This window comes from Labrus mixtus, chromosome 14 (assembly GCF_963584025.1).
Source record: "Labrus mixtus chromosome 14, fLabMix1.1, whole genome shotgun sequence".
In the NCBI taxonomy this organism is placed as follows: domain Eukaryota; kingdom Metazoa; phylum Chordata; class Actinopteri; order Labriformes; family Labridae; genus Labrus; species Labrus mixtus.
Window position 1 is genome coordinate 19940176 of NC_083625.1, and position 23423 is coordinate 19963598.

The 23423-nt window shown below is 41.1% G+C and overlaps 2 protein-coding genes across 4 annotated transcripts; both read right to left on the minus strand.

Annotated features, from left to right (window-relative positions):
• Positions 1-401: 401 nt before the first annotated feature.
• Positions 402-18153, minus strand: akap10 (A kinase (PRKA) anchor protein 10). 3 transcript variants are annotated; one of them, XM_061055700.1, is made up of 15 exons: positions 17957-18153; positions 14666-14713; positions 13975-14160; positions 8362-8853; positions 5665-5763; positions 5474-5558; positions 5177-5300; positions 4385-4521; positions 3215-3359; positions 2747-2914; positions 2397-2506; positions 1753-1832; positions 1138-1190; positions 840-948; positions 402-580 (listed from the first exon to the last, which is right to left on the minus strand). In XM_061055700.1, coding segments are annotated over exons 1-15 (1860 nt in total). In that variant the 5' UTR covers positions 17979-18153; the 3' UTR covers positions 402-578. The 3 variants fall into 3 exon arrangements, with proteins under 3 accessions (XP_060911683.1, XP_060911684.1, XP_060911682.1); XM_061055701.1 differs by having other exon boundaries at positions 404-595; positions 856-948; positions 1753-1835; positions 17957-18150; XM_061055699.1 differs by having other exon boundaries at positions 405-580; positions 1753-1835; positions 17957-18150.
• Positions 18154-19425: 1272 nt separating this feature from the next.
• On the minus strand, positions 19426-23182 carry c14h11orf54 (chromosome 14 C11orf54 homolog). The gene is made up of 8 exons (XM_061055680.1): positions 23051-23182; positions 22868-22966; positions 21760-21833; positions 21572-21673; positions 20955-21131; positions 20557-20706; positions 19981-20097; positions 19426-19853 (listed from the first exon to the last, which is right to left on the minus strand). The coding sequence occupies exons 1-8, from the start codon at positions 23115-23117 to the stop codon at positions 19680-19682; spliced, it is 960 nt and encodes a 319-aa protein (XP_060911663.1). The 5' UTR covers positions 23118-23182; the 3' UTR covers positions 19426-19679.
• Between the last annotated feature and the right edge of the window lie 241 nt (positions 23183-23423).

The following is a 23423-nucleotide window of genomic DNA, read 5'->3' on the forward strand; positions in this document are numbered from 1 at the left end:
GTGCTTCCTTCACCAGGAGTGACTTCCTCCAGTCGGATTCAAGCGCTAAGCAATGCTTAATTTTTTTTCAAAACACCTGTACTTTAATAGTGTTGTGGAGTTGGAGGATTGGAAGAATGGATGAATGGTTTGCTTCATCTTTCCTAGTATCCAATGTGTGAACAATCATTCATCTGACACACACACACACACACACACACACACACACACACACACACACACACACACACACACACACACACACACACACACACACACACACACACACACACACACACACACACACACACACACACACACACACACACACACACACACACACACACACACACACACACACACACACACACACACACACACACACACACACACACACACACACACACACACACACACACACACACACACACACACACACACACACACACACACACACACACACACACACACACACGGGGGGGGGGGGTTGGGATGGTGATAAAAAGCCTTGTTCATTCTGCAGTTCATTGTAGGGTGAACCCTGTGAACAGTTTGTCACTGGCTCGGCCAGCGGCTGCATGGAGTGACGATCCTTTGGTTCCTCAGGGGGTCATAACTGCAGAAAAAGAAAATAAAACAATTGAAGGAGAATTGAGGCCTGTTCTACAGAGCAAGTTTAACATATCCAAGGTATCTTAGTGGTCTCTGGCTTCACTCAGTCGCACATGTTGTTATTAGCTGATTCATAAATCTTCAAGATTGATCACAGCTGTCAAACAAACTCCAGAGTACAAAAACCAGAGCAAGTGATGTTCAAATGATGTGTCTGGGTTCCCTGCACACAGCAGCACAGGTAAGACAGTGAGGCTCTGGTACCTTGGTGGACTTGGCGGGGCTGTCGTGGTTGGACTGCTGGACGACGTCGTTGACGATCATCTTTGCAATCTGCCACGCCATCTCCTCCTGAGCCTTCATGACGAGAGTCACAGCACAAACATTAACCCTAACTCACCGCAGCCCCGAAATGGACTCTTTAATAATTCACACAACATGGGCTGATGTCACAGGGCGCATGTGAACACATGCCACTGAGAGCCGAGCTGTGTGTCTCACCGCACTGAATCATTTATGGATATTTTTAACATAGAGTGACCTCACCTCGTCTGAGTTTCCTTGGACCCATTTCTTCATGGCGAGAGAAAACATGGAACCTAAACGGGAGGAGAAGAGAGAGAGGGCTGAGTGAGACTAAGGGGCTGCACCAGTGAGCACAAATATTGAACTATGGGAGCAAATAAACTGCCGACTAATGTGACTTTCTCAGGTTGAGTTAATCCTGAAAAATGTGAGCATTTAGTGCCTTATTGGACACTACTGAGATGTGAATGATTCTTAATCAGGAGGCAGTTAGCAGATTTAAAGCTGACAGTTAGACTACTTATTCTGTAGCAAAACTGGCTCGTACTTCATTCTAACAAAAGAGGACGCCCTGCTTGAGGTGATAAATACAGATGTTATTCATTGTTTCATCTAAAGAGTAGTGGAGGCTGTTTTTTCCCTCGAGAGGGTAACATTATTTAATATTTCAAAAGGCTGCGAGGAGAAAGGGAGAAGCCACTGGCTGAGGTTTTATATTTATGGACACAGAAGATTTCCCTGCAGAAAGGAGGAATGAGATCAAATATGGCCGAGAGAGGCCAGAGTCTGAAAAGGAGACAAAGAGACAGAGAGAGCTAAACAGGTTAAAGAGAGAGAGGTGTGAGTGTATCGTGCCTTTGGATTTCTTGACGTCTGGCTCCGGCTCCGCTTCCCTGATGAACTGACCCATCTCATTCACCTTCCCGAAAGTCATCCTTCTGAGCAGAAAGAGGAGAGGATAAAGACAGCAGACGGAGACAGTGGGACCTAACAGAGCTTCAGGCACGCATGCAACAATCAAACCACACCGCTGTGTATGCCTTTGTATCCAATTAATAAGTATGAATTAAACAAATGTGACAGACAACAGCTCGGTCTTTCAATAACAGCGTTACACTGAGTTATTTTTGTAAAAAAATTTAAAAGCCTGCTCATTAAAATACTTTATGCTGGAGTCAATGTAAACAGAAGAGACATATGAACATCAGCAAATCAAAGAAATCAAAAAAGGACACGAGCATAAAAGAACAAAGAAAACAACAGAGGATAAATAAGATGACAGAATACATGTACAAACTGAGCTGATTTAAAACACAAATGAAGCTGCTTTAAAGTCTAATTTAGTCGTAAGTCAAATAGAAATCACATCCTGTGTTTGTCATTTTCTGAGGCAGAGACAGGTTTTTTTGTTATTTTGCTGAATGATCTCGGGGGACTACATTCGCTGATCATAGCAGTTTGTTGACGCATTACAGGAACATCACATAGAAAAGACTCACCCAGCGTACGGCCGCTGGTACAAGGACTCGGGGTCCAAGCTGGCGACGTCCACTGTGATTGCCTCGTCGAAGTTTTTCAGGATCTTGATCGCTGCCTTTTTGGCCCCTAGCTGTAGAGGACATACCATGAACAAAACGTTTTGGCAGCATTGCAGATAATGATTCTTTTGTTTTTTCCTTACAGGCAACTACACCACAGGCTTGATCACAACCTTTGGCATTATCAGAAGTATCTTTATTCTCTGTGCAGTGAGATGGAGCAGCTCTAAATGTCAGCAGGCAGAGGAGCACAGCCACAGGAGCAGAACATGAGGGTTAAAGTTTGAGGAGGGGGGGGGGGGGGGTTTCACCTGAGTCTGAGAGACCTCGCTGGCATTTGAACTTGATCGGTCATTGTCCGCCTGCCCGCCCTGACCCTGAGTGTTGACATTCACAAACTCGTCCGCCCGCACAGAGTTGATGAGGTCACTCAGGTATTTGTAGTAAAGGTTGCTAGACAGGAAGCCGGGCATGTAGACCTGAAGCAGATGCAAAGAACAGTGAACTCTGTTAGAACATAATTAGCCCAGAGACATTCTTCTGGACACATGTTACACAGGTTTATCACTGACCTTTATTTATTACCAACAGTGTTCAGCTTTCATTCATTAAATCAAAGAAACCAATGATGCAAAGGGTGTATTAGGATCATTTTTGTGACTTTTAACACTAAATCTTATGACCAATCCAAGAGAATTAAAGTGTATTTCCCTACATAGTGAAAGGACACAAGAGAAGAGCCATTTTTAAAAAGAGGGACCCTTTTGAGAAAGCCTGACCTTCTCCATGGTGGTCCAGGCCTGTCTAAGTGGAGTGGTGAAACAGTCAGGCAGCGGCCCTCCCTCTCTGCAGATATTCGACTCTATCTCCATCCGTACAGAGTCGCCAAAGCCCAGAGGGTTTGTGGCCTGGAGTGAAAAATACCTGGAAATTAAATAGAAAACAAAAAGAAGAAAACTCAGCTCAGATGAAATCACCTATATGAAGATTCTAATCAAACCCATATAGGTTGATGAAACTATAACACAATACACAGTTAAAGGAAGAATGTACAACTTTTTACACATAAATACATCAGAAATCCTGTATATCCTCTGAGTCGTGACTGTCTACCAGCTGTACTGTTGTCTGAGCCATGTTTACATCATGTTTACATGGACGGGATGGCCGTGCATATAAAGCTGTTTTAGTCAAGAACTAGAGAAAAGAAGAATAACAAAGTCTTAATTAACCAAAGTGTGCTAACATTAGCCTGCTCACACAACAGTGCAGGCCGCGGGCAATTGTAGCTCGAGCAAAGGACAATTTTGTCTGCTGCCTGTGCTTAATGGTGCTTAATTGTGGTGTGTTCTAATTGATAACTCCTTCGTGTGGACGTGATTGGAGAGGGGTTAGAGGTGTGTCGCTGGAGGAGAGCGGAGCCTTCAGAATAGCGGAAGTGTTGCCAAACAGAAGTTTGTTTTGGCTTCATGCTATTTCTCAAGAGCGACATCTAATGGATCAAAAATTCTGCACATTCTTTCTTTTAATTCTTTCTTTGATTAAAGACACTGTATCTTAAATTGGGAGTGTTTTAAAAAGCAGAGGAGGAGAAACTGGAAAACATTAAAGAGGGAATGTTACAGAAATAGGTCGAGAGGCAGGACTTTGTGCAAAAAGGTAGCATTTATGAATGTTTTATTATGCATGAAGAGAGCTGAAACTATCCTGGGACATGCAACAAGAAACAGTGTAGCCTCAGCAACCTGCCACTTAAAGTCCTATTACTATAGACCAGTAATAACATAACTAGAATATACCAACATACCATTTCTAGTTCTTTAACCAAATACAGCTAAAGATACAACACAATGGTGACTCCCAACAATCAAATACAACTCCCACTCTACCATTGTGACTGGGTGTTTAGGAGTAAAAGGAGACAGCAGAGACACTAAGTGAATACTTACTTGTCATAGAGGATCATAGCATCATTTTGAGCCTCCTGACCGTCATACTGGCCTTTTTTCGCCGCTAGCTGGTTCTGGAAGTTGTCTGCAGCCAGCCAGAACTGCAGAACATTCATGGCCTCCTCCTTCTCCATGTACTGCAGGAGAGGACACACAGAGAACATGAGGGTTTCACTGAAAGCTGCTGTACGTTTTTTTTGTCATATCTGTGTATCAGTATTTACTGTATGTCCTGCCTACAACCTTACAAATAATTATCTACAGCTAAATGTTTACTCTGACAACCCCTGCTCTCTGTGTGAATGGAGCCAATTGTCATTTTAGAGTTGCATTGATGGGTCAGGGTTCATACACAATTTCTATTTTCACTTCCCAAAGGTTCCCAGGCAGATGTTTTAGACCATTTCAGATAGGGTCTCTACAAATAGCTGGATCTTTTATAATGTAAGAAACTGTTTTAACATCTAAGTGTCAACATATGAGCAACATATGAAACGCGTGGGTCTAATTTGTTAATAAAGTTGATACTAAATACTAACACTATGGAACAATGTATATCCTGCTCGGTACCTAGTATAATGCATGCAATGTAAGTATTGCTGTTTTGACAGCAGAACTTCCCTTGAGAACAAATGAACTAAAGAGTCTGTTTTGTGGCTGTGGCAAGAGAGGACAAGTATTTAACAAGGAGTCGAGAATAAAACTGTTTTAATAACATGAATGTAAAAAAGTGGAGAAAAAAAAGGAGTGTAAATATTGTAGTTGTTTTTGGGAGCCGCTGAACTCACTCACCTCAGAGAAATAGAAGAGAGCTGACTCACAGAACAAGATGTCAGCCAGGAACACAGAGCCACTCGTCAACACTTCAATCTGGTATTTACAGAAATGATGGCTCCGCAGGAATTCAGTAAAGTGCCTGAAACCAAAGAAATAGCAGGACGTAACCACAGCTGCTGCTGCTGCTGAGGATGCTGAGGTGATGAAATGTCAAAGGACCGAAGCTACACTTTTAATCTTAGATTCAGAGCATGGCGATGCTTCCATGTGTGACGATTGACTCCTTTAAAGAATGAATAGTCCGACACTCACTGTTGTTCCAAGATGCCGCAGACCACCGACTGTGCTATAACAAAGCAGTTTGGGTCCACCATGCCGTCTTCTCCACAGATCTTAGCTGCAGAGAGAAAAACAGGAACATCACTCGAGGTCATCAATCAACTTGTGTGACTGAAACTAAAGTAAATCAAATTTTAAAAAATTAAAAAGTGTCTGTATCGTACCAACAATGTCGTTTCTGATCTGCTCTGTGATGGGGATCGGCCTTACAGCGTCTGGAGAGATGTACCTGGTGAAGATGGTGACAGCGTCTGTCTCTATACCTGAAAATCACAGAAACAGAGCGGATCATCATGTGCTGCTACGAGACACGCTCAGGTCTTCTTCTTCTATTCAACTCACTGCACCAGCCGCCCGCCTGTCCACCAGGGGGTCCAGAGCCTTCAGCCGCTCTGCCCCCCCGTCTCTGGAACTCCCTCCCACCAGACAGCCGTAATATTGACTCTGTCTCCATTTTTAAATCACATCTTTGTAAACTGGCAAATTCTGTCTGATCATTACCCATCCTGTCTCACAAATCCTCTTCACAATGATTTCATACATCCTGTAAATGTGTCTTTTTAATGTTCATTTTATCGTTGTATTGTTACTTCGTTGTTTTTTTCTCTGCTTTGTAAGTTGACCTTGAGTGCTTTGAAAGGCGCCTTTAAATAAAATGTTTTATTATTATTAAAAAGGAAATGATCCTCTCACATTTAACCTGTAAAATGATAAGGAATATGTTCTTTAAAGAGAAGTACCTCACCTGAATGTACATTGTAATCGAATGGTTGCAAAGTCATCTGCTCCAAAAGCTTTAATTTTTTAGTGTGAAAAAGAGAAACATCGCCAAACATCCTGATCTCAAGCTTAAATGTATTCTAGCAGTCATCACAAGATATTGCTAAGTGTATGTTTGAGTATCTAGACTATTCAAAATGTTTATCTTCTAAAGTTATCATCCTTTTAAAAACACATTTCTACTTCATGTGAGTATCCCTCCACTGAAACTCAGAAAACAAAACTCTCTGAAAGCAAAAGAGCAAATGTCATGCAAATAAGACATCTTACAGCTCCTTCTGTATGCTGAGTTTTCAGTTGGTTATGAAACAAGTAAATGTATTCTGATGCCTCTTTGGGAGCTACTTCAGCAAACATTATTATCAGCATAAGGAGGGACTATTTGTTTGTTTTTATTAATGGCTGTAACTGCTGCTGTTGGATAGGCGTTAGACAAAGTGATCAACAGCATGCTGCAGAAACTTCTCCACGGCAAAGAGTTTTCATGAGTGATACATTTGAAAACAGGACATGAGGGTTTCGTTCAAATCTGTGAAGAGAGGTAAAAGAGGTACCACTTTGTCTGCACGTCAATAAAAACTTAAGGCCCTGACACACCAGGCAGACGGCAAAGAGCTAGTGGCAGCGAAGGCCGACTATGGCGTCGCCTTACGTCGCCTTTTGTCTTGGCCAAAAAGTTGCACTGAAACACACCGCAAAGACTGCAGCTGACGGCCAACCACCACGTACGTTTTGCGCATGCGTGAGAGGAAATAACTCTCCATGCCAGCAGGTGGCGGTAATCCGTTGTTGTGATACGAGAAGATAAGATAAGATAAACTTTATTGATCCCCAATTAGGGGAAATTTTGTTTGTTGAGAAGACCATTTTCACATCGCTGTCGCACACCACACGTATTATAGAAACTTCTAATCGGGAATATTGTCTGATAAAAAGTTGAAAATGGAACTGGCGTTGTCAGCCCTTGGTCTTTTAGTGGAAAAAGAAAAGAAGAGGCGGAGGAGACAAATAAGGAGAAACCGCACTAATGTGTGAAAGCATGGATAGTACAGCGGTAGGCTCAAGGGGCTTTCCCGAACCTGTATCGAGAGCTGGAGATAAATGAAACCTCAGAACAGCCAATCAGAGAGATTCCTCTCACCGACGACGATTCAACGTGTCGAATCGGCCAGAAAAGGCCGACGGGTAGGGACGGAGCCGGACACACCGCAAAAACTGGGGCGACGACCGCTCACCAACGGTCCAACTAGGAGGGACGGCCGACGATCTCCTTGGTGCGTCAGGGCCTTTCAATTTCCTCACAGCAGCATCAAGATGAACTTTTTGATCTGTCTTAGATTCCTAAAGCCTTGTGTTACTTTAAAAGAGAAAGGAAAGAGGCCAGTGGATTTTATCCACTTCATTTTTTTACAGTGTAATCCCTCCATCACTGCTACTCCTTTGCAACCATTACGAGAAGCAGAAACACAGCAGCTCATAAAGCCTCTTTATTAACATGTGGAAAAGTAGATTATCTAAGACCTTGATGATGGCCAGGAGCCGAAACGAAAGCCGAAATTGTTAATAAAGTTCTTACTACAAGTGTTGCTGGAGCATTTTGACCTCTTCAATGTAGATTATCTAAACCTAGATAACTAATTGATATGCAATACAAATGAAAACCTATCCTTTAAAGCTGTTAGAGTCCACTCTGATTCAGTGTGAAGCTACAACAGAGCTACAGCGGGATCTGCGAGGCGTTGTGTCGCTGTTATGACTAAATCGTTTCAGGTCACTAGTGAGAAATGTTTTTGGTGCACAGAAATCTAGGAGCAGAAAGGGTAGAGTGAAAAAAAACTATAGTTGGAAAAAAAGAAGAAGTTTATTTCCACCATCTAAAGGCACAAGGCTCTCAAACTTTCAAAAGTTTAAACAGTCTAAACGTAAAAAAGGCCTTTCATGATTATTTTCCAGTCCATTGAATAAGGCAATGTGCTGACCATGAGTGGAACCAAAAACACTGTCTGAACTTTAAATGGATTTAGCAGCAGGAGCCTATGAGGTTAGACACAATAGAAAAGAGAAAAGGGATGTTTACTCACTCTTCATGAGTTTGTCAGAGAGTTCTTTCAGGGTGCTGTTCGCCTGCACCTTGTAGGGCGTCCCCGTCCTGGAGGGGGCCTGTCTTTTTGGGGTTTCTGCTCTTGGGGTGCCAGGTCTCAGGTCTGCGTCTCTGCTGGAGGAGTCCTGCTGCTCTGATTGTAATGAGGGCCGTTCACTGCCGCTGTCCCCGGACAGGGTGTGAGACGTGGTTTCTTTTAGTCCTGGGAGCTCCGAGCTGTCCGGGGAGGCCGGGACAGGCTCAGCCAGCGTGCTTTGTTTGACAGAGTTCAGGCTGTGCGCTCGGACCCGAGACCAGCTGACGGAGCGGAATCTCTCCGCCTCCAACCAGAACCGGACCAGGTGGTCGGCGCCCCGTCGTTCACTGAAATGTAGGTAGTGGGGTATGGCCACGTTGTCCCGAAGGACATGGTCCACTGTCTTTGACAGCCGAGAGCGGGACTCCTGGGGCTGATAGTTCACACTGGAATGACCTAGAAATGACAACAACAACAAAACAAAAAATGGTAAATGTATCTGAGCTTGTATTGCACTTTTCTAGTCTTCTGACTACTCAAAGAGCTTTTACACCACAGGTCACACCTACACATTCACACACTGATGGTAGAGGCTGCTATGTAAAGTGACAATCAGAAGTAATTCATTCGATTCAGTACATTCATATGCCGCTGACGAAGCAGCATGAGCAATTTGGGGTTAATTGTTTTGCCTAAGGACACATCGGACATGTTGCTGCAGGAGCTGGGGATCGAACCCCCAACCTTCCTGTACAGAGACGACTGACTCTACCAACTGAGCCACAGCTGCACCAAAATCAGGATCCTAAAGACAAATAATGTAGAAACCATGTCTGGGGTGATTTTAAAAGAGGTGTCATCGTGTCGTTTGTTTAACAGATAGTGCTCAGACTCTTCAGTTTAACACAATATTCTCACACTGTGTGTGGACCGGGCATCACTTCCCCTGACTCTACAAACAGCCTCAGTATGGTTGTCGTTATCATTAATTACCGCTATCAGCATTTTACAGTTTTATCATTTTAACCACCATTGATGTTATCGTAATCGATACAAGTAGTAGCATAATTAATGAATTCATTCATTAAAAGAGTAACCACCTTCCCCATCTCTTCACAGGTTTTTTTCCTTCCCCTATTTTTCCTTTTAGCCTTCCTTGTTTTTTCCTTCCTGACTTATCTATCCACACAAAACACTCTGATTCTGGACAGCTAATCACACACACCCAAGCCTTCTTTCTAAGAAAATATGTCCATGCCAATACAGCAAGCTCACTGTTTTATTTTCTCCTGTGTTTGGTTGTGTTGGTCTGTTCTGTTAATAATTCTCATTCAAGATGTTTTTGGTTTTTTTTGTATGTTCCTCCACTGTCTGCAGCACATGTTAGAAGAGCATTTGCAGTACCAGTAATTGGGTTTGCAGTAAAAATTAAATGATAATGTAATCTATAATTAAGTCATTTCATCTTAGGAAGCATCCATCTGGATGCCTTTAGAAAAAGGTGCCACAAAAAGATGATATTGCTCAGACTCTATTCAACATGTGGTGGAATTTCTGTAGTTATTTAGATTATAATGTACAGATATCATTAGGTTTATTCACTGTTCTCTAGTGTCAGTCAGACCTGACAGAGTTCAGCTGTTATTAGAACACCAAGTACAGCTTAGAGAGTGTCAACTGTTTTTCCTGATATCTGCAAGGATGTTTGGTAGACTTATTGTCTGCTCCAGTGTAATCGACGTCACAGTTTAGTCTAGGTGGGTCAATGTGACACGGCCTTGATAATGGTAATGTCTTTTAGGATATATGCGATGCCTTTCGAAAAGTTCTGCAGATGTGATTGAGCAAGACACGAGTACAGAAGTGTGATGTTGAATCATGTCTCCTCGAGTATTCATCTGATGTATAAACTTTCATCAACATAAGCCATCTGACGTCAACTGAGTCTTATTGTGTGGAGTCAAGTCTTAATAATCTCTTCAACACAACAGACAATGTTTACTCTTCTCATCCTTGTATTTCTAGAAACAGATGTCTTTAGTAGAGATGATGTACAGTTACACCAAGGTGATGCTTTCATAGACTTCCTGTAAGAATAAATATTAGTATAGCAACAACAAGATGTACCTGCTTCAGTCTGAATTAGACAGTGGGACTTTAATAACAGACTGAGTAGTACTATTTTATTATTTACAGTGTAGCAGGATGATGAAATGTACATTATATTTAAGGCAGCTGCAACATGAAGTAAGAGATAAAAAGTGGATTTTCAGTGTTCAGCTTTCCTATGTGAACAGATCATTTGGTCCAGGCTGAGAGCTGCGCCGTGAGCTGAATTTAAACTCCCGGAAATCTGTTTTGAAGTCTTGTGAATTTCCAGCTCTCTGTCTGCGGCCTTAGACTGTGCAATTTCACAACCGACTAAACCCAGAAAAAAAAAAAAACTTTTCAGAATCGCACGTCAACAGCAGCTGTGTGAGTTCTGTCCATCGACTGTCACCAAACTCCGGTCACGTCTGAAAGCTTGAAAACAAAATCTGACACCTGAAGGGCTTGACACATATGACACAAAGGTTTGAAGAACATCCATCATCCTGGGGGACTAAAACACACACACACTCGCATTACAAGAAAACAAATAAACAAACATGAGCTGTGATAATGAATCAGAGCACATCAGCTGTAAAGAGACTGAAGCGGGGGGGGGGGGGGCTGACGCTTCATACTGTTATGTTTGCCCTTTGAAAACAAAAAAAAGCTTTCAAAGTTGTCACTGACTCTGCAGTGCTCATCAACCTTCACATTTTTTTTTTTTTAAGATGACACAGTGGAAGCCAACTTAGTTCAAATCAAAGCAACCATAGCAGCACCTGTCTGAATCAGCTTACCAACAAGCGCCCATCTTATTAGCATATCTTTTCAGAGTCAGTCAAATAGGGCTCCTGAAAAACTCCAAATGCAAATATTTACAGGAGGAGCTGTATGTGTGAACACAAACAGCTGAATTCTTCACTCTGACTTCACACAGAGTTTCTCCTGCCAGCCTCCTAGTATTTTTTCCACAACAAGTCCAACAAGTGAGCTGATGTGAGAACGCAGCAGCAGGATAGCCTCCGTAAAATTTAGCTCGAGCCAATGGGAGGGGGAAGTGACGTTCATATGCTGTGACTGCTGCTCTTTTTTTTTGACGTCGTCATTCTGTTTAACTAAAAGTAGCATCGATATGAAGGCAAATATTCTTATTATAGCATCGTATAGCGGACTCTGTTGCTCCGGTCCAATACTAGACCCCCCACCCCCTCTCCCGTCTGTCAGGGTTAGTCTCCCGCTGTGAGGAGCATATGTGAACAGGAGAATCCTGAAATGATCTAGATATTTTTAAGGAGTGCGTATGTGAAGTCTGTTAGCCCCTTACATGTGCTACATCTCCTTTATACTTGCAACCACCATCAAAAGAAAAAGTGTATCACATTAAAACACGTTCAGGATGATGGTTTCTGCTGCCAGTCAGCTCATGCAGGCCTCTGACCGGATGAAATCAGTATTTAACTCCTCCTAGTCATTGGCTCAGGTTTGAACTGTCATGGCCGCCAACAAACTGTCACTGAAACTAACGCACTTTGTCTCTTTGAATCCACCTCCCTCACTTCTTTCCTTTCTCTTCTTAATGTGCAAACCACAGACCCAGCTATAATCAGCCGCCGCCTGGCAAGTCTCGTTCAAATGTTGTTGTCCGAGCTGCAGCACAGGTTCCTCCACCTTCGTGTGACTCACACCAGGTATTCTCCGGAAAACTGGCTCTTACAATTCACTGCCATCATCATCATGTGCCAGACTGCTTCTTTTAAATCACTGCTTCATAACATGGCACGCATAGAACGTAAACAGAATCTAAATTTAGAGCAGCGCTGATAAAAAAAAAAAAGAAAGAGGCGAGCTGTTTATTGACAGTAGGAGAGGACGGACTGTGAGGACAGCGTCACGCAGACGAGCTGAGGAATGTTTGTCAAAACTACACAAGCATGATATCCTGAGAGTGGATTAATGAAGGCGTGTTTCCGCCTTGCACAAGAAAGTTTATATCGATATCTTTATATTTAATGTTTACAAGTGCTGTGCTCATGATGGATTAATGTTGGGCCTTCATCTCTTTTTGAGGAGTCAAAACGGTTACGTCGCACACCCCATGTAAAGAGGCTATAGTCCACAGCGGCCGTGTCATCCCCCACTCTCTCCTCCAACATTTTCTGTCTCTCTTCCCCTGTCCAATCCAATCAAGGTAAAAATGGCCGAAAAATACCTTTAAAAATAAAAATGAATTAAAAAGATGGGTCTTTATGAACAATATATAAAACAAATATGTTCTAAAGTGTCTTGAGATAAGATTTGGTATGAATTGGCTAAATGATGATGGTTATGATATCTTACTCATTTCCCTTATGTCTGTGTGTTGTGCTTTTCATGTGCCAATATGCTGTCACATATTTATACTTTAAAGTCATATTTGTCCTTTTTCCAATAGAAATATTCTGCTTCAGTAAAATTGATATGTCTCCTTAGAACATCACATCCAATATTAAGTTTCTGCCTTCTCCCTTGCGCACAAAGATTTCTTTAGATTCTCTGAATCTGAATTTTTAAATGTTATGTTAAAGAACTATTTTTGGATATGAAGTTGGATTGATGAAGCCCTCCTTATCTTGCCTTCAGATGGACTCAGCCTCTCTGGGATGCTCTTTTTATTCCCGGTCATGTTACTAACCTGTTGCAGGTTAATTTTATTAACTGGGAGATGTTCCATCAGGTGTTTTTTTTTAAAGGATTTCATAACTTTTCCAGTCTTTTGTTTCCACTGTCCCAAACATTTAAACATGTTGTTGGCATCAAATTTAAACTGGGATTATCAATTTCTAAAAAAACAACACATTTCTGTGTCATCATTTGTTTATATGTTGCCTTTGTATTTTTAAGTAAACATGAGGTTTCAATGTTTGGAAATCTTCACATTAGGTTTTAAATTTGCATTCTTCACAATGTCCAAACTTTTTTGGGGAGGTTGAATTTGAATAGACGTTTTATTGCTTCAGACATTTTTCAAGAATACAACTGAAAATATTTTCTGGCTTCAGCTTGATAAATGACAGATTTGCTGCTTTTAATGAATCATGATTAGAATAGGATGCACGTACAGTATATCTGTTTCTGTGTGACAATTACATAAAAAAGGAATGCAGAGGCTTCACCTTAAACCTTTTTTAGTTTCAAAGAGCATTTTTTAAGTTTTCATGAAATGTTGTGGACTTAAATAAATGGGGAAATAATCAGCAGATCAAATGTTTCTGTTGCTCTAATTCTTGTTTCCTTCGCTCTATAAGCTGTAACAAAAACACGGTTTCACTATAACTAAATCCAGGACAAATAACAGGAATTTAAAGAAAATAATCTTGAACTTTATTCTTTTAACTTTTCTGACATTTTATAGTTTAGTTCTGTTTTGGGATGTCCACTGAAACTAAGCGGTTAAATGTTTGTTTTTACTTAAAACAACACACGGACACATGAATGCAGGCTCCTTACCGAGATCTCCAAAGTGTGCAGCCTCCATGTGGCTCGGCTGCTTCTTGAGGATGGCGGTGCGGCCGCGGGCGAAGGAGTCCATGTTGGCAGAGATGGCGTTGATGGCCACATGGCTGGGCCCGGCTGCTTCCTGAATTGCATGGTGGTTCCTCAGGCCGAGTGAGGGAGAGTTAGGACTGGCCGGCGCTGCAGGCGGAGAAGGGATGACAGAAAATGGGTGTTATGCAAGAAGAAAAAAACTGATATCAGCCTGAAAGCATAACATCAGAGTGACTTCCTTGAAAAGGTCTTTATAGTGCAGGTTTTTGAAAGAGCTCACAGTTTGTGCACAGAGGCCTCAGGGGATGTGAGATATATGAGCAGACAGACTGCTCTGTGTTTTACTCTGAGCTGTATGTGTTTATCTAATTAGCCTGAGGTCAAAATGTCGGTCCTTGTGACAACATTACCAGCGTGATTTAACAAAACAAAAAAAAGAGCCCACTTGAAAGCTATTTCAATCACTTCCTTTCAAAGGTCAATATCAGTTTTGAGAGCACCCAGGCGCAAAGACATCCATCATTATGTTTTTTCAACTTGCCTTGGATCAACAAATGCATCACAAGATACTACTACGCCTTCTCTGTTTTCATGACATTTCAGAAAGATGTGTGACACTTTCATAACATCAGCGGGTCCGTGACAAACTCACCTCTGTTGACTTTAGCATCGGTCCCTCTCTCGGGTTCTTTGCTTTTGGCTGCAGGGAGGGAAGAAGAGAGCAGAGTGGTAACTAGAGGAGCATACAGCAGTTTGATTCACAATGCAGGGCGAGTCCAGAAACCTTCATACATTCATGACTACTGAAGGTGTGAGGTAAAGACATGGCGCTGTGTCACCGGAAAGACTGGAACCAACTAATTACATAACAACATACTGTAGTGACTTTATTTACATTTTTAAATTTTTAATTTACAAAACTCAACCCTGAATTGCGACGTTAACAAATCATTTACAGCAGGTCTGTTTTCTTTGCTGCCGCTCACAAATGAGGAAATAAAAAGGGACGCCGTGTTGACATGAAAGCCCTCCTCAGTCCTGCTCATTACATAGTACATACATAGTGAACAGGACTGAGGGAGCCTTCATGCTGGACTAGTCCTTCTTAGATTTGTGACCTTGGTGGTCTATAAGCTCTGGCGGGGTGGGTGCCAGCAGTTATAAGAAAGATTTTTGACAGCCACTCTGAAGCTGTCAAATGAAAAGATTAAATATGTAGCCTGCAGTGGAATGAGTGCTCAGAGGCAGACATGGTTAGCAAGCTCTCAGCAGAGTGACTCAACATTCATGTCTTCAGACGAGGCTGTTGCCGCAGTAAGTGATCAAGCTAAGAACACGTTTAAGACGCCGCTGTAACAAAGTGGACAGAGAGGCTGGGACAAAAGGCACAGGAGATTCAGTCTGAGGGAGACATAGCTGTTAATTAACAAACGTGTTAGGAGTCAGCGTTGTCTGGCACTAATAGGCTTTCTGTCACACTTTCAAAATCTATCAAATAAAAACATCTGCTGTTGAACTAAACACCATTACCTTAACTATATGTTATGTGTATCAGACCATACGGAGCTGCTGCGTTACATGTTCTGTTTAGAGAAATAAACAGTATTTTGGAGGAGTAACCTAACTGGGCAATTTAACCTTAATGGGCAGAGAATATGAAACCACTTCCTTCTGACAAAACAGCAACTTAAAAAACTTTTTAAAAAAACCTACAACATGTGATTCATGTATTGTGATTTTCAAATGGTGTTTTATCTCAGTGTGCCATGAGGATTCTGTCCTGGTGGTGTATGAGCCTGATAAGAGCCAAAACCAACTTAACTGAAGGACAAATGAACAAAAATGATCAAAGAAAATCACAAAAAAAAACGAATGACGCCCAGAGCGACATCCTAAAGAAGTTGGATGATTATGTCTACTAGTGGCATGCGGATTAGATTAATAAAAGCTCACAATAGTTTAACATTATTCAATCATTACTAGACCACAGTTAAAACTTTGCCTCTAAAAGTCAACCATTATACAACTACAAAAAGCATACAGCCACAACACGAGGAACATCCTGGCTTCCTTTCACCATTGTAACGGCACTCTCTCTTATATTTCCTCATTTTAAAGATCTGCTGTGTCAGCTGTTTTGACCACACTGAGGAGAAACCTCTAATCTCGACCCTGGGCCAGTTAATGACGGAGGAGTAACTGTGCCGATTCCCAGAATATACACACACACACACACACACACACAAACAAGATATCAGGCAAACTCTGCATCACAGTAACGTCCTCTTCAGTGTGTCCCATAACATTTGTCTACTTTTTATCAAAGCAAAGAAAAACACTTGTTACAAAGGACACTCTGTGAAAAGACTTCTAGTAATCTAACTTTGAACAGTAGAGCATGAGAATGTGGAGCTTCATTTGTACGCACACTTTCTTTTTAATATGTTAAAAACACCTGTGATTAAAACAGTTCCTCAAAATAAGTTTCTGTGAATTGTAGTCGATTATTTACTCACCACAGTTTAAGGTATTTCGAGTAGTTTCAGTAGTAAGTTGTAGAAGTTTTATAAGTAAGTTTATATTTGATTTAGTATTTTCTCTTTGTCTTTTTGGTGTTGTTGTTTCATGTCTGAAGTTTTTTTCATTGTGTTGTTCCCTGCCTTGGCCAATGAGATTTGCTGAAGTAGTTAGAACTAGGGCCCGACCGATACAAGGTTTTTGGGGCCAATACAGATAATGGGGGGAGAAAAAAAATCTGATTCCGATATATCTGCCGATATCTTTAAATCTATGTTGGATCTGTAGAGAAAGATATAGATATAAATATTTATCCCTCACACATATTTATTTGTCTGAAAGACAAAGTTGTTATTCTAAGGAAGTTGTTCATCCTCAGTCAAGTTAAAAAAAATATCTTTAAAGCAATGAAGGTAATTACATCCTGAACATTTGGAAGTCTCTTGATACAGTAACATATATAATTGCTTCCTCTGTAATAAGCCACTTGGGATAAATTCTAAAAAATCTGTTAACAATCTGATATCGAAATACGTCATGTGAAAGGTGAGGGATTGAAAATATATAAGTTTGGGTAACCACTGAGCTAGGTTTATCATACAAACATAATAAAGTTATTGTTTTTATTATTATATAAAGTAGAAAATGATTGTTACAGTGGGGCAGCACAATAGAACCCGTATGTATCTGTATCTGCCCCCACCTACCCACTTGATGCTCTATATAGATTAAAGGACATTCAAATATTAAGCTGATTAACAATTTCCTTATCCTAAACCATTCTTTTGCTTGTTAGCTTAAGCTTTGGGGGTTTATCCTGAAATGAAGCCTGGTCATTTAGTGCTTTATGATCAACAATGCTTAATGTCACTCAGCTCATTCACTGTAACGTTGTGTGAAGCTCTGCAGTTAAAACTTCTTTTCATGAAACAACTGTAAACATATTATATCCTATATTGAAGCTAGTAACTCAACTGTCTATTATTACCTTTCCATATTTGTGACTTTTTAAGGCTTTCTGTAAATGCTCATACAGCTAGGTGTCATAGCACAGCTTCACACTGTAAGCCCAGTGATGGCTCCGCAGATAAACTGAGCTAAAAAAGGGATGTTTTCATCGCTAACACGCATCTTTTCATTCAAATACTAATGTGTCAAAGTGGTACAAGTTGACAGCTTTCTGCCAACCTCACAGGCTAACACGGGGTTAGATAAGAGAGGGAGGAAAGAGAGGCCACAGCTAGGCTAACCATGTTAACACTTCTTCATGAAGCGGCTATCTGTTTCTCACAGACACCACAGAGGAGGATTTGTCTGCGGTCACTTTATCTTCCTCTTATCGGGGGTCCGGTCTCTCCTCTTGCCGGACTCTCCGAGCTGTTCGTTGTCTTTGCAAACCCCCTTTACAGGGAGCTTCCTTCCTCACCTTTCCTCTTGAAAAACGACATGACGGGTTTCACACTCTGGACGTTTCCTCAGCTCACTGACACCGTCCCGTGGGTCCGCGGCTCCCTTCATTCAAATGCATCTGTTCCGTACACTCCTGAAGTGGAAACGGGTTATTATCGCAGCCCCGGTATGCGCTGTCAAATTACATTTTTCTACAAATCCAAGCCCAGTTCCGCGGCCATATTGTCAATAAACGTCCTACTTCCGGGCTGGTGCGGCAGCAGCATTGTGGGAAATGGTGTGTTACCTGCTGCAGCCAGCAGAGGGCAGTGTTTCTACATGGTGGACGAAGTCAAGAGTTCAAAAAAATCATATACAGTGATCACTGATTTATTTATTTATAATGCAAAAGTCAAGATGCTTTAAGGCACATTTCAACAATAAGTAACTATAAATAAGTGAAACAATTTGAAGACAAAACAATTTAACATGCAGAAAAAGAATCAGCAATAAAATAATCTTAAAACAAGAATGAGTGTTTGTGTCCTACTGAAGTCTGATGAAGAGAAACATCAGGGCAAAATTATTTTGTCTTCTTATTTTTTTGACTATATAATAAACATTTTATAAACCCTTTGTTTGATTTATTTTACAATAAATATAAAACGTCTTCATTACAGTTTTTCAATTACATTACATTTTTAATCTACATTCTCGTCTTTAATCTTTTTGCAGTAAATCGACATAGTAACTCAAATATTTGAGAAAATTTAAACCTATGAAAAGCAAGTATCCCAATTTTAGTTTAATCACATTTAGCATGCACCTTTACTGTTATGTACAGTCTACGTATTTATGGTGAATGAACTTATATAGTCTTTTTTCTAGTCTTCTGAACAGGACTTCAGCGTCTGTGACTGCAGGAGATTGGGATTGAACCCCCAACCCCCTGGTTAAGAGACAACTGATTCTACCACTGAGTTGCACCCGCCCAAATATGTCTCCTTAGGCACTTTCATTGTTATATACGATAACAATGAAAGTACAATCCAAAGGTCAATTAATATAAATGTGCAAGAACTTCTTAACTGGCTAATATAATTAGTTTTAATCAAAATCATTTTGTTATTTTGAGTCTGTTGTGATTATTTCAAGACCACTGGAATGATTTGTCATGCTTATCCAATCAGAGTGATGTAAAAGTGTGTGAAATATAGTAAACCACTTTGGTAACTACACTGGGGTTTTCCACTGCGTGCTGATTGGACAGCTCTATTAAACATTATAAATAATTGAAATCCCCTGTGTGGGTTGAGCCCTGGTGTGAAGGGCTTTCAAAAATATTGTTCTAGTTTTCCTTCACACTAACTGCATCGAGAAAACTGAAACTATTCCCCTGCTCTTTTTTCTTTTATCTGCATGTAGTGGAAAAAAACTGCACAAATTTATATTTACCTTGTTTTTTTACGTAGTCAGTGTTGCACTGGATTAAACAAACAGTAAAGAGAAACTCAACAAGATTTTTATTAAACCAAATGTAGTGATTCAGTTTATAAGAAATGCATAGGGATTCTTAGAGGTTATTTCAGAGCAAAGACTCACAGAAAAGATGCAACCCAATCATTTACATAGTAAAAGTCAACTTCGTGTGTGATTTTATAAAACATAGACAGTAATATAAATCACATACTACTTGATTTATCAAGAGATAATTTGTGTCACAAAAGATTTATTCATTCATTCATTCATTCATTAAGTGTTCAGTCTCGTCCGACTGTGTGGGTGTCTTTAGGCCTGTCGATACGATACACAAACTCTGCAGGCAGGAAGTAGCCCAGGTACTCCACACTGTCGGGGGTGGTGTCGATGTAGTAGTGACCTCCTTCACCATGGTGGCTGAAGCAGTGTGTGTGCTCGACACGCAGATCCAAACCCTGGAAACAAATGAACAGCACCATTACTACGCAGCTTCTTTTCTCCACTGCTGATGGTTGCTCAAACCATTTTAAACACTCATCTCATCATTCTGATTGGGTTAGGGGTGTGTGTGTTATAACTTACCGGATCTCTGGACACGAGCACAGACTGGCAGATGAGCGGGGCGCTGACCTCAAAGTGCTTCAGCCAGTTGTTCACATCGTCATCGGAGTGGAGGGGGCAGACGGAGAACTCTCTTGGCTATCAAAAACAGAGACAAGGAAATTATTATAGACATAATATGTGAACAACTTTCAGCTCAAAAGTGCTTCGAATAAGGAGATGAAAATGCACATGAGAAAAGAAACAACAAATATTTAAACATTGATAAGAGTGCAATACAAAAATTTAAAAGTGAAATCTTTCTTTGTTAGTTTGTTTTCTGCTTTGATTGTTTCATAGCTCTTTCTCAACTTTCATTACCTTCTGTATCGTCTAAAACATGTACATTATGTTTATCATGTTGGTAGAATTATAAAAAGTAAAACCCAATAAATAATAAAAAGTTAGAAAATAAAGATGTAAAAGAATGCATTAAAAATGATTGGAAACTCATTTAATAAGAACATCAAGAAATTGATCAATTGTACAGCTTGAGTTAAATCAAAGTATGTAACTGTCAGTATCAATGATTCATTCTGTGTCACAGCTGATATTTACCATTATGTGGATCTTAGCTTTCCCCTTTTGGATGATGAAGGTTCCTCCCAGAGCCAGGCTTTTCTCCGGGTACTGACCTTCTAGAGTCTTCCTCAAGGACGTCACCAGACTGTGACCTCCTGTCCTCTTTTTGGCTCGAACCTTGAGGACCTGAAGAGACACACGGGTAGGGAGGACATGACAGCTCAGCTTCTCTTTGTGTTAATGTTTATCCTTCAAATGTTTAGAGATCACATGTGGCAGGGCTGAAGCCCGTAAAAAAAGCTAAAGTGAGGTTATTAACTCAAAGTGTTTAGGTTCATTCATACATAACCAGAGGTGTTCAATATTTGCTGATGACAATGCAATTCTGAGAGGGCCACATCAAGTTTTTCTTTGATCAGGTGAGGCTGACTTACCTTCCCAGGCTTCCCCTCACAAGCGTACAGATTTCCCAGCAGTCCAAAGTTGCAGTCGGAGAACTTGTCGCTGTATTTTTCCTGCAGACACTTTCCATCGGCTGGATTGATGGAGGAGAAATAGCTGCCGTTCACCGCAGGCCTTCCCTCAGCTTCGGTTAGACACAAAGGCATTAGCTATAGAGGAAAATAATGATTCTAAATTAAAAAATTCAGCTGATGCTGTCACGAGGGGAAATTCTTTCATTCACTTTTTTATTTTTTTATCTTCTGGGAGAATCAGAGAGTTTAGCATCTCGCTAACCGGGAGGATTTGCGTCACAGTTATTCTCTCCTGCCTTTGCTTGCTGATGTGCTTTCAGTTAGAGTCAGTCCAAACTCCAGGATGCAATCTCACCCGAAGTTTGTCTACTTTACTCAAATATTTACACTGCTTTCAGAAATACAGCAAAAGATGTGAATGAAACTGAAACCGTTTGACTTTAAAGATGACTCATCTCCAGAGGAAATGACAGGACACACTTAAGAGAATGAGAGATGAGCAGCTCTAAAGTTGCCTACATTTTTTAAGTCAGGATCAGTGGTGTGATGAGAGTTAAAAAAAAAAAAAGATTCACCTCTGCATTCATTCCAACAACCCTAGAAGCAGCGCCTGCAGCACCCAGCATGAAGGCTCCCGGCAGCTCCAGCTCCTTTGATATGGTGTTCATGTTGTATTCCTAGCAGGATGAGGTGACAATAATTACATAAAAAAGCTAGATAACTACAGGTCAGTGCTCTTTTGATCTCCATTCAAAATACCTACCTTATCCTTCTGGACCAAAGGCACCAAGTATGGCACACCCCCAACATCAGTGATTCGAGGATTTCCACACAAGCCTGCAGAGTGAGGATGGAGGTGACTTTAAGACCTTCAACACAAGGTTCCACACATACAAATGTATATGTTGTTTGCTAAATATATGCTTTACTCTCTAATCAACAAAACAAATCAACTTCAAGTTGAATCCCATTGGTACTCATGGTTTCAGCAAGGCCTGCACATAAACTGATTCAATCACCTTCTCAATAGTGTCCTTACACTAAAGGAGCTATCATGTTTGCTGTCTTCATCGTCATTTGTGATAGTGGCAAACCAATTGGCCTTTAAAAGAGCTGATTTTAGGTTTTGTCCCGTTTTAATAAATGGGGCATTAGCTCAGTCTGTAGGGACTCGGGTTGGGAACTGGTGGGTCGCCGGCTCAAGTCCAGGTGCAGACCGTAGCTGGAGAGGTACCAGGTCACTTTTTGAGTACCGTCGAGGTGCTCTAGGAGGGGCTGTGGATCAGTCGGTAGAGTAGGCCATCTCTCAACCGGAAGTTTGGGGGTTCGATCCCCAGCTCCTGCAGCGACATGCGTCTCCCGCTGCTTTGTCAGGGTGTATGAGTGTGGGGTTGGTAACTTCTTCTGGTCGCTTCACATAGCAACCACTACCATCAGTGTGTGAATGGGTAGGTGTAAAATGCGGTGTGTTTGGCTTTGAGTAGTCAGAAGACTAGAATAAGCTCAAGTCCATTTACCATTCACTATTGAGCAAGGCTCTGAAACCCCCAGCAGCTTTGGTGCACGCCCTGCTGAGCAGCCCCAGTCTGACATCTCTCCATTGGTGAACGTTCATAGGTCTACCTTGTTTCTTGTTTGTGCATTTGTATATTTGTGTGTGAGAAGCATCTCTCTCAATAACAGAGTGTAAAAAAAAGACTGTAGGAGCTTGTTAAATGGAAGACCATTCATTTAAAATGTAAGGTGTTTTTGTAATAATACACAATCTAAGAGTCGACCCTTTGCCCCTTTTGAGAGTGTTAACTAGACAAAGCGTCATCTTTTTCAACTACTCTTTGCATGAGGTGTAGTCTACTTGACAGGTTTCTTACCTTTAACAGGAAAATGGAAGGGCTCTTTGGTGAGATCAGGACACTCCACAACACTCACCTGCACTTCAGCGAAGTTCTCTTCCAGCCCTGTTTGTAACACTGCAACAAACAACGACGACTTTACTCTCTGAGTCGCTAATAACGTCTTTATTTATTTCATGAATTAAAGTTCAAAACTCTTACCACCACGAAGATCCTCTAAATCTGGCACGTGCAGCTGAACCTTCTCGGTTTTGCTGATATCTGCCATATTAAGTGCACTGAAGGTACCTGTGGCAGCAGACTGTGCAGCTGTGCAGAAGGCGAATGTTTCAAGGAATACTTCTACCCTTCGACTGAAGTACAACCAAAGAATACATAACTACAAGAGAATTCACTGCCTAGCCTAGTTCCTGGACAGCTTTCTCGCACGATATGTTCAGGCTACCTTCAAGACAACCTTCAAGTCGATAAATTACGTTTCAGGAGGTCGGAATACTTAGAGATGTTGTGTTCATGTTTACACACTGAAAATATTTCTCAATTAAGTAAAAAATAACAGGTGGTATCTGATAAG

Bases quoted from the DNA above. Each gene is read 5' to 3' on its own strand.
- akap10 (XM_061055699.1), bottom strand. From the start codon at position 17,978: ATGTCGTTTTTCAAGAGGAAAG. The intron at 3,360-4,384 runs GTAAGTATTCAC...TTTAATTTCCAG, and splicing joins GCTATGATCCTCTATGACAA to GTATTTTTCACTCCAGGCCA. The intron at 949-1,137 runs GTGAGGTCACTC...CTCGTCATGAAG, and splicing joins TCCAAGGAAACTCAGACGAG to GCTCAGGAGGAGATGGCGTG.
- c14h11orf54 (XM_061055680.1), bottom strand. From the start codon at position 23,117: ATGGCAGATATCAGCAAAACCGAGAAGGTTCAGCTGCACGTGCCAGAT. The intron at 22,967-23,050 runs GTAAGAGTTTTG...TGTTTGTTGCAG, and splicing joins TTTAGAGGATCTTCGTGGTG to TGTTACAAACAGGGCTGGAA. The intron at 21,834-22,867 runs GTAAGAAACCTG...CTCACTCTGCAG, and splicing joins CTTCCATTTTCCTGTTAAAG to GCTTGTGTGGAAATCCTCGA.